The sequence below is a fragment of the Ursus americanus genome, chromosome 15 (assembly GCF_024610735.1).
Source record: "Ursus americanus isolate L20-20 chromosome 15, mUrsAme1.1.p, whole genome shotgun sequence".
NCBI lineage: Eukaryota > Metazoa > Chordata > Mammalia > Carnivora > Ursidae > Ursus > Ursus americanus.
In genome coordinates this window covers 38,049,842-38,066,682 of record NC_142141.1, presented here as the reverse complement: position 1 = coordinate 38,066,682, position 16,841 = coordinate 38,049,842, and the positions used below count along the sequence as shown (strand labels likewise).

General features: G+C 40.0%; 1 protein-coding gene across 3 annotated transcripts in view; it reads left to right on the top strand.

The window, feature by feature from the left end:
• Positions 1-1,930: 1,930 nt before the first annotated feature.
• The window catches only part of LOC123785470 (sperm flagellar and cilia associated 2), a 135,365-nt gene continuing 120,454 nt past the window's right edge, over positions 1,931-16,841 (top strand). For all 3 annotated transcript variants that reach the window (XM_087867937.1, XM_087867939.1, XM_087867938.1), the window contains exons 1-2: positions 1,931-2,091; positions 12,695-12,797. In XM_087867937.1, coding sequence (XP_087724063.1) covers positions 2,034-2,091; positions 12,695-12,797 — 161 coding nt within the window. In that variant the 5' untranslated portion in view covers positions 1,931-2,033. The remainder of the gene's footprint in view (positions 2,092-12,694; positions 12,798-16,841) is intronic.

Below are 16,841 nucleotides of genomic sequence, written 5' to 3'. Positions count from 1 at the left end.
AAGGTGAGACATATCAAGTGTATCAGGCCCCAGTTCTGTTGGTAATAAACCTCCCTCAGAATTTCCATTGTTCCAATCGCAGCCATGTCTGCTCTGTTGGGTGTGAGGAAACTCATGGGATGGGAGATTTAAAAGTTAAGTAAAGTTAAAGGGTACCAAATTTTAGCCAATCAAGATATATGGACCAATTTCAGATTAATCTTAAGAGACGCTTATTCTAGTAGGATATCACTGTTATTGTGCATATAGTTTAAAAGAATCATAATTTGATGTATCCAGGCCTTTGACAGGAAATTCTTTATATTTGTGACATACATAAATACACTATTATGCATTATTTATCATACATATAAGATTAAGTATACATAATACAAATGTATATAATTTTTTTCTATAACTCCATCTAAAATTTTAGAAATCGTTAAAGGAAAATTTTTCTGACCCTTGTTGAAGACAGTAAGAAGACTTTATTCAAGGGACCATTGCAAAGCAGTTTTACAGCAGGGGAGCAAGTTGGGGCTCCATTCTGGTTGGGGCTCCATTCTGGTTGGGGCTCCATTCTGAATACAACAAGGAAAAGTGGGGATTTATAGCCAAGGATCAGGGCTGGGGTCAGTGGATGGAAATTTTCTAAGAGGAACATCAGGGCCAAGGGGATTCTGGCTAAAGTGACTTGAAGGATTCTTGCTGAAGGCAGGCCAGGGGGAGCAGACATCAAGGGTGAGGGACGTAGAATTTGATCAATATGGAAGGGGAGGGATTTTCCTTAAACAGACCCAGCTGAGCAGGATTCTTGCTAGAACTGGACTAAGGGGGTAAGGACATTATCTCCTCCAGTGAGATAATGCTAAGTGAAATAAGTCAAGCAGAGAAAGACAATTATCATATGGTTTCTCTCATCTATGGAACATAAGAACTAGGAAGATCTGTAGGAGAAGAAAGGGATAAAGAAAGGGGGGGGTAATCAGAAGGGGGAATGAAGCATGAGAGACTATGGACTCTGAGAAACAAATTGAGGGCTTCAGAGGGGAGGGGCGTGGGGGAATGGGATAGGCTGGTGATGGGTAGTAAGGAGGGCACGTATTGCATGGTGCACTGGGTGTTATACGCAACTAATGAATCATCGAACTTTACATCAAAAACCAGGGATGGATTGTATGTGACTAACATAATAAAAAAATATTAAAAAAAAAAAAGTAGCCAGACCCCCCAAAAAGGGGGGGGGGTAAGGACAGAGCTCAAGTTCGCATCCTCCAGGAGAAGAGGATTCAAAGGAGCCTGACTTGGGTTTGCTCAAGGTAAGAGTGTTTGTCAAAATACGTTTTAAAATAATTACCTGGAAGGAAAAACTGACCAGAAAATAAGCTCATTAAGTATTCACCTCTCAAAACACGGCAGAGAGAGGAATTACCCTGTTAGTGTGGTCACCACTAACAACAAACATTATTGTATGCTTGCTGGGTGTCAGGCCCTATACCAGGTCTGGGACTAAAATACACGATAGACACATTCCGTTCTTGCCAGGGTAGCCATACAATACAGCAACTAGAACTGGCAATTTGTAAATCAATGACAAAATGACTGCCATTAGAGAAGATTTACTGTCGATTTCTTGAAAAGACAAACCGGAAGAAAAAGAATCCCCTTTCAGTCAAGACTCCTGCTTTCTTTTTCTGCTTGTCCGAGAGGCCCCGCTCAGGCCGTGGCCTCCCTGGCTGGCTCCCTCCGCCCACCCATCGCTCGTCCACCTCGCAGCCCCGCTTCCGAGTCCCCGCCGCCAGCACCACCGCGGAGGCCCCGGCGCCTGCGCACGCTCCGGGCTCACCCGCCGGCAGGGGGCAGGCCACGGTTTTCCGTCCTCCGCGCCTGCACTCTGGCGCCCCTCTTGCCCCAGGCTTTCCCCCCCCCAGGCTCCGGCCTGGATACGCTTCCTTAGCAACGGGTTGCCTTTGGCAGCAGAAGGACGCTGGGCCCCAGGCTGGGTTTCCCGCGCGTTCCTACACCTGCTTACCGTAGAAGGCGCAGGCCGAACCATGTCGGAGATTCTGTGCCAGTGGCTCAACCAGGAGGTGAAGGTGTCCCAGACCGTGAGTGAGTGACACGGCCCGGGGAGAGCGGGCTAGGGGCGAGCGGGGCGCAGAGCCCTGGAGCGCGGCGTGCGCACGGAAGGTGGCGGGGAAAGCGCGAGCAGTGCGGTCCAGGCGCCTGCGGGGCCCGCAGAGCCCCAGGCCTGTCTGGTGGCCCCAGTAACCTCAGCTTCTCCCATCCTCATCCTGCTGCCCCCGAGTTACCCATCATCACGGTGGGCCCAACCCCGCAGTTTCTGATCTGTGCGGTTCTAAGCAGTCCGAGGGTTTAGGGAGGTATCCTTCGTTCCCATGGAGAGAAGAACTTGCTGGACTCTATAATCTGGCCCTGACCTTATTCCCTTCACATCCTTAGAAGCATGGTAGGCTGGCAAGCCAGTGAAATATGAAGCCTGAAAGCCAGCTGGGACCCTACTAGATGCATGCCCCTGGAGAAGTTACAATACCTTCTCTGCGTGTTTCCTCCAGTATAAAATAGATCCGATCATACTCTCAGTGCCTACCCACCTAGAGGGAGAGGGGTGTGTGTGAAACGAGTTAATGCAGAATATGTTAACATTTACCGACTGTAGCAGTTTTAGCTCAAAATTTACAAACAGTAGCTATTTCCGACCACTCTTCACTCTTGGCTAAAGCTGACCTTACTCACTAATGTGATTTTATCCCAGCCATGAAGTTGCCCTCCAAAGTTTCTAACTCCCACGACCACAGAGGCAATGGTAACATGCTGGCAATGTCTATGTCAGCCGAGTAATTCCAGCAGAGCTGTATCCTCCAGCTCACTTTTTTCTGTTGTTTCTTCAGCACTTCGTTTTCCAGCTGGTATGGTTTTTGCTCAAGGCAAGAGGTTTTCAGCCCAAATCATTTCGGTCTGTTTTCGCAGAAGCACCCTTGCACAACGCCAAGTCGCTACCAGAGGGGCAATAGTGCCAACCCGACATTAGGTCAACCGTGGAATTTGCTAGACCAGTAGTGCTTCTGAAGCAGCAAGATATTCGTTATCAGCATTAAGCTTCTTAATATTGGAGCACCTCCAGTTGCATTTCTTGAGGCATAAACCGTAGACTCTTTGCCAAACCACAGCCCACACACTCCCTGGGAACTGCAATCTACTCTTTCACAGGATTCTATGATCATCCCGTTTCGTCGCTGTTTCTCACCTAAAATATGATGCTGATCACAGCACAACGTTTAGCACTTTTTTGATTCCCTTTTACCATAGGCGCCAAAGTGGAATTTAATTCCCTTAAGTTACAGTCTTTCAAAGAAAAGCAGTTCCAGATTGCCGAGTTTCATTTGGTTGATTTACTCGATTAGTAAAAAACCACACCCTTTTGCCAAGTCCCCAAGACTCTATTGCATACTGAAACACTTTTGAGAAAAGTAAATAAAATTAATAAGAAACATAACAACAGTAGTATGTCATTGTAATTGTATTAGTTGTAATTCTAATTGTAACCAGTTTTTGGGATTTTGGTTTTGAGAGGAAGAGGAAGAATTACTTCTTTCTGTGAAGATTAAGAGTGGAGACGTTTTAAGTGAGAATTTTAACAACGTAGCTATGAATGGGAAATTCCCGATGTCTGCTTCCTTGAAGTTGTTGTCAGAGAGGGCTGCAATATTCTGCAGCTCACTCATTAGGAATATATATTTATTTCTTGATTCTAACTGCTAACCGGAGTCTAAAGGGACAGTCCCTGATGTAACCAGATTCTGTATGGTGAAAGGCTTTTCAGATTATAGGAAACACACTCAATGCATTTGGAAACAAGATAGGATTAGTGCACCTGAAGAAGTGTACTGCCAGCTGTTGATTCCAGTCATTAGATAAGACATTTTATGGTGAATAGTGAAAGGCTCAGAATGGTTAAGAGGAACCATCATGGAAGGACTATACGTGGCAACAACCTCTGGAGAAAATAATATAGCAATTTTCTCTATAAGGGTCATGTTAAGAGCAGGGATTTGGAAACCAGACTGTCTGGTTTGAAACCACTTATCCACCACTCACTTGTTGGTGACCTTGGGCAATTTATTTACCTAAATTTCGTGATCCTCAAAATAGGAGAAATAATAGTAGCTCATCGAATTGTGTCAAGATTAAATGAGCTAATAAATGTAAAGCATTTAGAATAATGCTTGGGACATGATCAATGCTAAATCTCACTTTTCAGAAGCTGTCATACTACAGTAAAATCACCACTATGTGAGGATATTTGAATAAGGATGTTTATTGCTACATGGATGGTAGGGACAAAGTTAAAAAATGGGAAACAATCTAAATATCCTTCAATAGTAGCGTACTTGGATAAATGATGCTGTATTCATGCTATGGTTTGGTATGCCATTATTAGAAAGAATGAGTTAGTGCTGTAACTTTTGACCTAGAGGATATTTATGTATTTCTGTCAAGTAAAAAACAAAAGTTAAAGCTTATTATGATGAGTATACTTCCGTTTTTGTACCAACTAGGAAATATAGCTACACAGACACACAGAGACACACATATCTATCTGTTTATATTAGCACAGAGAACTATGTGGAGAGTCATATGCTAGACTACTGACATATACGTGAATCTTCATATTGTCTGTTTTTATAAGCACAGAGAAAAGTGTGGAAGAATATAAACTAGTGTATTGATATTGGTTACCCTGGGAGAGGAGAAGATTGCTGGCTTTTCTTTATACATTGGTGTTACTTGGCTTGTTGCTTGTATTGCCTTCATATTTTGCAAGGAAAACTCAACATAGCATTACAAATAGAAGACCAAAAAAGATCAAACTTCACATGACAAAATAGGAGAAAAAGGTGATTTTTAATTGAAATTAGTAAGCATGTTATAATAAAGTATTAGGGAGGATTACATAAGAATTCTTTTCTTAAGTGATTTTTATAAATGAAAAAAATAATAAAAAATAATAAATAAAAACATTATTAGACACTGAGGCACTTATACCAGACCCTATGCTAACTCCTTTACATAGGAGTTTGTTTGTTTGTTTTTGTTTGTTTGTTTGTTTTTGAATTCTAAAAGAAGGCCCTAAGAGGCATTGTCCCAGCTGTAAAGATGAGTAAAAGAAACTGAGATGCTTGGTGATTTATTCAGGGTCACAAAGCTAGTGGATCCTAGAGCTAGAATTTGAAGCTAGATCTTTGACTTGTGCTCTTAGGCACTATATTGTATATTGCAATTTACAGTGAGGGAATATATTTTTTTAAAACCTCAACTCTCTCAAGTGTATTCATTTGAGTTCCTTTTATAAGGATTACTGTTCAGTTTGAAGTTCTAAGAAGTACATAAATTCAACCATCGAGGCATGGTGTAACTTCACAAGGTATAGCCTGATTCCTAGATGGGTAAATGGCAAAGGTGGATTTATGAGTGTTTGTTTAGAAGCAGTACAGAACATATGTTGCTTGCTCGGACAAAGAAAACAGAGAATGCCAAGTGAGTGCATTTACACTGTCTTGATGAGGCTGGATAATAATGGTTCAGTCATTGGCAAGGCAGCTAAAGCGGATTGATTTCTGCATTATTCTGAAAGGAGAAGCCAATTTGGATAAAGCTACTGTATTGAATTTCCTGTTGCCTGGACTACCCTGAGTATCAGCAGTAAAGAAAATAAATTCCAATGATCCTCAATTGAGAACCGTCTCCCTCCTCTTAATGAGGTTTCTGGGAGTCACCAGAGACTTGATTAGTCTCAACATATGAAGATTCAAAGCTTTGTTACCAAAGCTAAGGATCTCCAGTGAGTTTAATTTAACTAGACCATTTCTCCTAGGGAACGATGCTTACATGTATATGGTAATCAAATGTCTTGGAATACAGAAAGTTGCTCAACACAAAATTACATCTGAAATTCAAGCAGTTGTTTTCAAGCAGTTGTTTCTATAATGAAAAAAAAGTAAAGTAGAGTAATGTTACTAAAAGTTTTGCTGTAGAATTCTTTAGGAACTCTCAATTATTTTCAAGAATAAGCATTGCCTCTGTTTTACAAAACTCCTATGAATTCACTATGTGAGGAAAGTAGCAATGGGATGTCATAACTGAACATTCTTCGTAATAAGTAGAAGCATTTGAATTCTATGTATTATGCAGATCAGATCTTTCGTAAGCATGGGTATATACAAGATAGTCCATATTCTTTTGGATTCTGGCTGTGGTTATATTGAAAATTGTAAATACCTTATTATGCATACTTTAATTGTTTCAATAATCTTTAACATTGTTATCAATAGTAGCAGAGGTATAATAAAGAGAAAATTGGATTTGGGATAGTTAAGTTTCTCTAACTATCAATTTTGTAGCATCTGAAATATAAATAATTATTCTAGGTCCCAGTTTTATGCCCTGAGAAGTAAGAGTAGTAGTGGTTCTAGTCGCAGTTATGGGATGAATGAGTCATGTGGGTGAAAGGGGCGGCATGGGGAAATGGTCAACGGTATTTAACAGTGCTGTGTGGTGACAGGTGGTAGGCTGCACTTGCAGCGAGCTCAGCATAAGGTATAGAGTTGTCAGATCATTATTTGTACACGTGAAGCTAAGGTAACGTTGTGTGTCAACTGTACTTCAATTGGAAAATGGAAAAAAAAATTCTCTATATCTGGAAGGATATGAAATGAAATTGGAAACAGAAAACACCTGCCACAGTGCCTAACATCTATATTAGATCTAGATACTTGATGAGCATTATTTCAACTTTTTTTCTGTCTCTTACTTTAGGATAATGCCTACTATCATGCCTGTCCTATAACGGGTATTTATTAGCTAATTGTTTATTACATGAGAGTATGCCAGTGAGGCAAAAGTGAAGCATTATTTTAGGCTGAACCTTATGGATTTGTTCATCTTTGAAAAGGTCACCCTTGGTACTTTGATCCTCATCTTTGTGATTTCAGAAGCTCTGTTTTAATACTTTAAGCAATTTTTCAGGAATCGTTTCATACTAACTGGGATTACATTTTGATTTTATAAATCAGGGTACCCATATGTCCTGAGGGGAAAAATAGCAAAAGAACTGACACTGGCAATTGTACGTGAGGCTTCATTTTGATGGGCTGATACAGTCAGAAGAAGATCAGATTTATAAGTCAGATTTCTCATTGATGATCAGAAATTAGATGTTACCAAAAGAAGCTTCAAATCAACTAATATTTCCTGTGTTTTACTTTTCTGCTCCAGAGATGTTTGATCTATGTAGCTGTGATAGGTTCAATTAGAGTCAAATTCCCTTCTCCTCCTCTTCCACCAGCTCATGGGTAAATCATATTGTTCGATGATATTTTCCAGTGCTGCTACGACTACAAAAATTTCTAAAGTTACAACATGTGTGTGTTCTTCATTTGTTACAGCAAACCTCTATTCGGGATATGGTTAATTAATATATCCCAAGATTATTATCTACCTGAGGTGTAAAAAATTTAAATAGGTAAATTGTGAGCTTTAAGAAATAATCTATGTTCCTTGCTAATTTTATTTTACAAATGGGTTTCCATAGGTGGCTAGTTTTGTCCTTTTATAGTAAATCTTAGTAGTTTTTTAGACAGTTATATTTTCTATTTGTACCAAATTTTAGGGACATTCTTTATTTGGGCCCCCTTGTGCACTAATTATACTTTGTTGATTACTCTCAAATTTCATTTTGAGAAGCAGAACAGAGATTTTAAAGTATCCTATTGAATATTTACTTAAGTATAATATTTTATAATGTATTGTGCTGACCTTTTGTTGGCCTGTGACCTTACCATATCCTAGACTCATACCTTTAGATAGCGAAAAGAATCTTAGACATCATTTTTTTTTAAAAGATTTTATTTATTTGACAGAGATAGAGACAGCCAGCGAGAGAGGGAACACAGGCAGGAGGAGTGGGAGAGGAAGAAGCAGGCTCATAGCAGAGGAGCCTGATGTGGGGCTCGATCCCAGATCGCCGGGATCACGCCCTGAGCTGAAGGCAGACGCTTAACCGCTGTGCCACCCAGGTGCCCCGAATCTTAGACATCATTTAATTCTTCTTTGGCATATGAGGTAATTAAATCAGATGTGTTTAGAGATTTGTTTAGGGGTAGTGACAAGTTACCAGTAGATTCTGGGTCTCCTCACTTTTACTTCATTCCTTGTTTAACCTGGTGTACATTAAACCACACATTTTCCTCCCTCAGTGTCCTTAGGAAATACATTGTTTTTGGTGTTTCCTGGCCAGCTCAGCAGCATTTACCTTGATGAAAATTTGGCTTCCATTGCCTAAAAATTAAGACATCCATATCTGATACCTGAAGGCTGTTGTGTAAATCAGTATCAAAATTTTTAAGATATGAAGTCCCAAGAAAAGAATGCCATTCAATGTTTTAACCATCAAAGAATATTAGAATGATATAGAGATTTTGTTTCTGCTAGTACATCTTGAGAATTATGATAATGTCTTCAAAGGAGAGAGCTGATCATCCTGTTGTTATTCTGGAGGAAAATAAATTGTCAGTGTCCTCCAGACAGAGACCACAGGACACACACCTGTCATTGAACAAAGTTGGGTTTATTGACTCGTGGCCAATAGGAGAAAACATTTACCATGGGGAGCTGTGGGTTATTCAGTAAGAGGGACTTAGAAAGGACTTAAAGTATCTGGTTTTGTATTAGGTGTTTTTTGAGGAGGGTTCAAGGAAGTAGAGCTTTGCTTTGACTTGGACCATGCCAAGTAGCATAGGCAACTCTATGACTGGGTATCTTACTAAGTCTCATCTAGGAAGTAGAGAGAAGAAAGCAAGACAAAGCCATGATTAGTAAAAAAGCAGCAAATAGTCATACTGGCCACAATAGGGGCATTTTTGGTTATGTTTGAGTTTTGGACAATACTGTTTTGGTGTGACTACAGACATGATTACAAAGGAATTTTGTTTTTGTCTTGATCTGTCAGGGTCACGGCGTGGCCTTGTCTGGTGTTGGTATGCTATGAAATTGATTATGTGCAACAGGAGAATGCCAAGGCCTAGCTGTGAGTGCCAGGCCAACTGCTAGGAATGCCAAGGCCTGATGGGGCCAGTTCAGTGCCAAGCTATCAACAACTGCTTTTCTCCCTCTCAAATGGAAGTATATTTGCTTGGCTTTTCAAATGTGGTTGATAATGCTGATGAGATCTTTGCTTTTCTGGTAAAGGAAGAGTGAAGACCACTAAGCATAGAATGTGTAGGTCTACAGACCCTTATCTACAATTCCACAATTCAAGTATCTCTTTATTCATTTGGTGGCAAAACTTAACCAGAAATGCTGTCATGCTATGTTTAGTCTTTATTTCTCCCATTGAAATGTTTTGCTGTAGGAATCAACTGTGTTTGACTACACATGCTTCTGGGGGGACTGATACACTTTATCTGGACCTAAGGGGGGGACAGTATTTGACTTTAAAGACAATGTCAAATATTTGCCCTCTGAGTATTGAATTACTTTTTAAATAAGGATGTTTGTACTGTAGTCATTGAGTTTAGGGATTGGATAATTAATATGGCCTATTAAATTGGGAAGCACTGATAATAACAATAGAAATTGTCACTAAGCCCTTAACTATATGCCAGGAATTATGCTAAGTGTTTACATGCAATATCTCCTTTAGTTCTCAAACCAACTCTTAGGAGGTAGAACGCATCGTTCTCCCTCTTTTCAAGACAAGAAACTGAGACTTTTATAATTGCCCCAAATTCAGCGGCTCATAAATGAACAAGGAGTCAAACCCAGAGACTCTTTCTCCAGAGCCGTTGCTTTCCTCATTCCCATTTTGGAATACAGAAGGTTCATCTCCTTTATGTGCTTTCTCCAGCTGGCTCAGGGTCATTTTGGTGGGAAACACACGGGCCATTTCATTTGTTGTATCTTGCCTCATATAGACCTTCCAGAAAGGCCCACATCAAAGATTGCAGCAAAAGAAAACCATTGTGATAGGGATCAGGCGTGCAGCGTGGAAAATCGGAGGCAGGGTTGAGTTGTTGCTGAATGACCTGGTCCCAGATGTAAATGACTTCGGAGCTCAGGATGAAGAATATCACTGGGCTCCCACGGTTTATTTATTTCTCAGATTATTCATTGATCTTGTCCTAGAGTCAACCCACTTCTTCTTTCCCACAGGAAATTCCAGTTGTTAGTGCAGATGAACTTATAGAGGTGGCCATCATGGAATTAGTCACGGTAGCCAGGAACCTTTACTGGGAAGAAAAATATAACAAACCAAAGGGCAAAAATAAACTTTCCTTTGCTTTTTTCTTTTTTTCCTTGTTGTTTCTTTCCCATACCCCTCCCCCTTTCTCTTTTTCTTTCTCTCTCTCTCTCTGGCTTCCTCTCTGTCTTCTCATCCTTTTTAATCTGTATATTCCTAGCTAATATATGTTCTCTTCATCATCTTCTTTCCTGTCTGATTTCTTGCAGGTAGTCATCTTTTCCTCTTTTATTTTTTTCTTCATGTCTGCCCATTTGCTATCGTTCTTCACTCACCGTTCTCTTTTTGGCTTACGTAGCATGCAGTAAATCTGAGGTGTCCTATGCATGCAAAGCTGCAGACAGACGTTTTTGTACTTGTTTATTTGTAGTAAACTATTTGACAATGAAATAATAAGTGTTCACTGTTCTTTGAACTTAATATCCATAAATGCCTCTCTTTTCCTCATATCTGAATTGCCTTGTTAATATGTCATACGTTTCAAAGACGATGGATTATGATTTTATTTTTCTGTGATCTTTGTGTAGCAAACAGTTTACCAAAGCCATTTGCCAACTATATCGAGGGTGACAGAACAGGATACAGATATTCCCCGGTTGTTCATGGGCTAAACTTCAGGCGTTCAGTCAAAGGAACAGCAGACATAGTGCAAAATCCAGGGCGAGTGAGAGAGGGGAATGGGACTTCCTGAAGGCTGCAGAGCAACAGCTTCTGAGAGCAAAGCAGTGGTCTTTAGACTATTACCAGATACCCCTAGTCTGACAATGGCTGTATGTCAAATGGCTCCTCAGAAAGCTAAGAGGAAAATAAGGATGGGCTATGGAAGAGAGAAGGGGGGAAAAAACCAGAAAGAAGGAAGCAACAACAGAGAGGTGCAGGATGCAGCAAGAGCAGCCCAGATGGCACAGTGAGGACAGTGATGGCGGCCAAGACCAGGTAACAGCATTGGTGGCCAACAGTGTCAGGTCTTTGAGGAAAGGAAGAAGCAGAAATGACTCAGGAGGGGGAGACAGCATACCTCTGCCCTTTGGACGTGGATGGAGCCATTTGGATTTCAGGTGCTTCAAATACTACTACTGTCTGATATCAGCCGGGGGACACAGTCAAAGGATTCTGATGCTGGATGGTTCTGGAGTTCACCCTAAGTAGATAGAGTCAATGGGCATAGTTGACATCATTTTTAACTACTTTATTATGTATCGTACCATTTCAACAAATCAGGAGGAAATGTTATTTCTTCATAATCAATTAGCCACCTTATTACCAGTCAAATAGATAAAAGAGGGCAATCTGGTATAAATGAGCTTGTGATACCTCAGGGATATATATTGCTTGGATTGCTGTTGCGCAAAGGACTCTGACAGAAACATGTTGAAGGTTTGGGGAGTATTTTGAAATCATTTGAGAGATGATAGCTTTGTCCTATGATAACATGATTTGTTTTGTGTATCAACTTTGCATGTTATCCTTGAGTAACATGTAACCCGATATCCTTCACTTTATAAGAGAAATACAAGTGACCCCACCACTAAGAACATTTTTTAAAAAGCAAATTTTATTAACACATTTTTTTCTGCACCTATCATTATGTGCTTACTCCGTGGCAGGCATGGTACCAAGCAATTCTCATACATTAACCTCTAATCTTTAAAATAGCTCTTCAGGAGAGAGAGAGATACGGTTATCTCTGTTGTAGAGATGAGGAGAGGGAACTCAGGGAGGTTAAGCAGCTTGCCAGGGGTTGCACAGCTAGTAAGGGGTGGAGTCAAGTTTCCAATGCAGATGTCCCTGACTCTAAACTCTGTTTTCCTCCGGGCTATCTCTGTCATTGCGTGGGACAACAAATAGATCAGAGCAACCTCTGGAACTACCAAGGGAGAGCTACTTAGTAGGCTTTATCTGAGAAGGCACAGATAGATGGTTTTTGTAAAATTTCCATTGTAAAAAGGTTAAAATTAAGTCTTAAAGTTTACTAAAGTTAGATTGCACCTCACTTGGCTAGAATATGCTATCATCATCCATAGACTATATTGATAACTAAGGTATCAGAGTGTAATTTTGTAGAATAAATTGAAGGCTTGACTTGAGATCTAAGGTTGTTTAGATAAATTTTATTGGTTGTATTTTGTTTAATTTGGTCAAAAATTGTGTTTCTTTCAAAATTTCATGTGTCTTTGAGTATCGATTTATACTTATTTAAGGATCTTTATAAGACATCATCTGTTAAACTTCAGTCTCTTTATTTGATTATTAAAAGATGTTTCTAGAAGTATTTTCATGGCATTTTGAGTTCAACTTAAGTTATGGAGTTTTACTCTGTGCATATATAATGAAAATAATTGTGCTCTATATGGAACATTATAATTTACTTCTTTATCTTTATGTTTCAAAATTCAGGTCCCAAGTCATTTGCAAAGGCATTTTCCAGTGGTTATCTAATTGGAGAAATTCTGCACAAGTTTGAACTTCAGGGTGATTTTTCAGAATTTTCAGAAAGCAGGTTAGTGAGATAAATTCTTTCCTAAAACGAGTCGACTCCTTTGGCATTTGGATGGCTTTAGCTCCCAAAGTTAAAGGATAGTGAGCTACAATTTTGTTAATTGGTTCTTCTTTCTTTGAAGAGAAATGAAGCTACTTACAGTATCCTGGCCAAAAAAGAAACCCCTGTAATATTTTTTATTTATAGCAGCTATGCTGAGATCTAATTCACGGACCGTAATTTACCAGTTTAAAGCATAGGATTCAGTGTTTTAAGCATATTTACATATTTAGTATATTCACCACCATCACCATAACTACCTGGCCCCTGGTACCCACTTATCTATTTTCTGTCTCTATGGGTTTGCCTATTTTACACATTTTGGGATTGTACAATATGTGTATTTTGTGATTGGCTCCTTCCACTTAGGATAATGTTTTCAAGGTTTATCCATATTGTAGCATGTATCCGTACTTCTTAATTCCTATTCATGTGCTGAATAATTTCAATTGGATATATTGCATTTCATTTATCAATTCATTAATTGGTGGATACAAGTTATTGGTTATTATGAACAGTGCTGCTATGAACATTGTGTTTTTACATGGAAATGTTTTCATTCCTCTTGGGTATATACCTGAGAGTGAAATTGTTGGGTTACACGATCTATGTTTACAATTTTGAAGAATACTCGAATTGCTTTCCAAAGTGCCCGTTACCATTTACATTCACGCTAGTAATATATGAAGGTTTCAGTTTTTCCACATTCTCATCAATACTTGTTATGGTCTTTTTGATTATAGTTGTCTAGCCAGTATGAAGAAGTATCTCTTGTGATTTTGATTTGCATTTCCCTAATGAGTAATGATGGTGAGCATCTTTATCCACGCTTATTAGTCTTTTGTATAGCTTCACTGGTGAAATGTTATGCAATCCTTGCCTATTTTCTTTTAAATTTTATTTTTTAAAGAAGTTTCAGATTGATAGCAAAATGGAGAAGGCGGCACAGAGATTCCCCATTAACCCCCTGTCCTGACACATTCATAGCCTCCTCCGGTATCCACTCCCCAACCAGAGTGGTGCATTTGTTACAGGTGATGAACCTATAATGATACACGTTCACTCAAAGTACATAGTTTACATTAGGGTTCATTCTTGGGGTTGTACATTCTATGAGTTTGCACAAACGTAAAATGACTTGTATCTACCATTATGGTATCATACATAGTATTTTTACTGCCCTAAATCCTCTATGTTCCACCAGTCATCCTCCCTTACCCCAACCCTGGCAACCACTGATTTTTTTTTTTTTTACTATCTTCATAGTTTTGCCTCTTCTAGAATGTCATATAGTTGGAACTCTTGGCTTCTTTCACTTAGAAATATGCATTTGCATTTCCTCCATGTCTTCTCATGGCTTGGTAGCTCATTTGTTTTTAGCACTGAAGAGTATTTCATTGTCTGGATGTACCGCAGTTCATTTATCCAGTCACCTGCTGAAGGACATCTTGGTTGCTTCCAAGTTTTAGCAATCATAAATAAAGCTGCTGTAAACATCCATGTGCAGGTTTTGTGTGGCCATAAAATTTCAGCTCCTTTGGGTAAATAACAGGGGGCCCAATTGTTGGATCACATGGTAATATGTTTAGTGTTGTAGGAAACCACCGAACTGTCTTCCAAAGTGACTGTACCATTTTGCATTCCTCCCAGCAACGAATGAGGGTTTTTGTTGCCTCACAGCCTCGCCAGCATTTAGTGTTGTCATTGTTTTGGATTTTGGCCATTCTAATAGGAGTATAGTGGTATCTCACTGTTGTTTTAAATTACAGTTCTTGAAAGTTGCAGAGTATGTAGTGTGTGTATTCCCTGTGCTCCAGGCATTGTCCCCAGCCCATAGCTGACCCACAGTTATCTTTCTCTATGGAATAAATGAATGATGTCAGAAAGTATACCTGTTTAGATAACTTACAGCACCATTCTGACCAGAGGATGTATGTAGTATTTCGGGTATATTACATTGACTTTTGTCAGCAGGGCCACAGAGGCCCTTTGTGTTAAATGGAAAAAGGGACCTCATCTGGATAGACACTACTGTGAAGACACAGGTCTCAGTGAACAGAGAGGCCTTTGTGTTAAGGAGAGGAACCCCTTTTTGTGTAAAACAGCCTCGCATGAGGGACAAAGCGTGGCAAGCTGAGCACAAGGTAGACTCACACCCTTGCCCTACCTTTGGACCGGATGTGCCCTGAGTAACATCATGTGTCACAGCCCTGCTTTTCACCCACTGCAAAGAACTAACTTTCCTTAACGTGAAAAGAGGGACCTACTTGTTCTGACAACCAAATTCCATTCATCTTGAATTCTTGGGACAACACACTCTTTTTCCAGGGGCCTATGGTCTTTTAAAGAAGGATCAGTAAATCCATGGATATGACCTTCCAAGTAGTGTACTTTGCGAGGAAAAGGGTCCTTCTTTGCCAAAGCCTGTTTTTAAGGCAGATGTCTAATGTTAGGGCTCATGATTTGGGGGTTTTGTCTAGAATTTTTAGTTTTTATTAGTCTAAAATATAAATGTTGCTTGTAATGGAAGTTATTTGCCTTAGAGAATAATAGGATAAAAGTAATGGAGCGTGGATATTCCTGGGGGGGCAGCTTCTACTAACCTTGTAAGATGTGTTCCCTCACCAGGGGGTAAGGAGAAGAGACGATAGGTAATCTCTGGGCAAATAAGGACTACAAGTATCAGATACTTAAAATAATTTAAATAATCCTAAGAATGGGAGTCTCTGGGTGACACAGTCAGTTAAGCATCCGACTCTTGATTTTGGCTCAGGTTTTGATCTTGTGGTCATGGGATACAGCCCAGCATTGGGCTCTGTGCTCAGTGGGGAGTCTTGCTTGGGATTCTCCGTCTCTCTCTGCCCCTCCCCCATTGCACGCATGCACATGCGCGCTCTCTCTCTCACTCAAATAAATAAGTAAATGTTTAAAAAACTAAAATAATCCTAAGAATGTTTTATGTCTTAGAAAAATCACAAGAAAATATGATCTTTCCTCTAAGTCCTAGAACAGGAATAAACAAAAAATAAAAACTAATCAGCTAAGAATTGTGGCAACCAAAATATGAGACACAAAAGTTTTGTCTCCTAAACCAATGAATATGATGCTAAAATCATCATGAACAAACATGTCACATGAGTTGCCATGAACTTAATAATTTTTTATGTTCTTTACTACAGATAGCATTGCTTGCACATGAGAGAAATAACACAGTGGATGGGATTTGCCTCAAATAAGATTTTTTGTTCTTGATTATTTTCCTTCCACGTTTTATGAAAGAAAAAACCCTTCCATGCTCAAATTACCAGTGGCATGTTTTTGTCCATCAACGAAAGCACACACACAAAAAAAGACACCCCCCTTCCCCTCCCCTCGCCCACTCACTACCTTCTGTGCCACATCCACACAAAATCTGGGAATTTGCTTTAAGATCAACAAGTCCTCACGTGCTAAAAACAAACAGCGCACGGAAAGAAGACGACTTTTCCCAGGATGTGCTCCTTACTCCCTCAGAGGTCATCATTTACATCTGATACTCTGTCTCCAGAGCAAAGATGTCCTCGTGGTTTCTCCGCAAACGAAAGCAGCTGTTGATTACCACGCTGGACTGACGGAGCACCTGCTATGACGAGAGCGGACTTCCACCAATTTACACACCAGTTACAGTCTTACAGTTTTGATTGCTTGCAAATCTGGGAGAGAAGTACTGCTATACCTGGTGCTTCAGCCAGTTCGCAACAGCCATTTTAAAGCCTAATGTATGGCTGACCCTTCATACTCACCGGCTCACACTGCATTCTTGGGGCCGTGTAGAAACAAGTAAGAGGAGAAGAAGTGTTCTCCATGTTTACGGGTGCAGGGCTAGGTTCTGATAACATTTGGAAATGGATAGTGTTTGCTTTTGGATTTTCCCTCCAGAAATTTGATGGCCCTGATCTCTGTAGCCCAAGGTTATGACCCAGGCCAGAGCTCTTGACAAGTGGCTCTCTGGCCATCTGTCCAAAT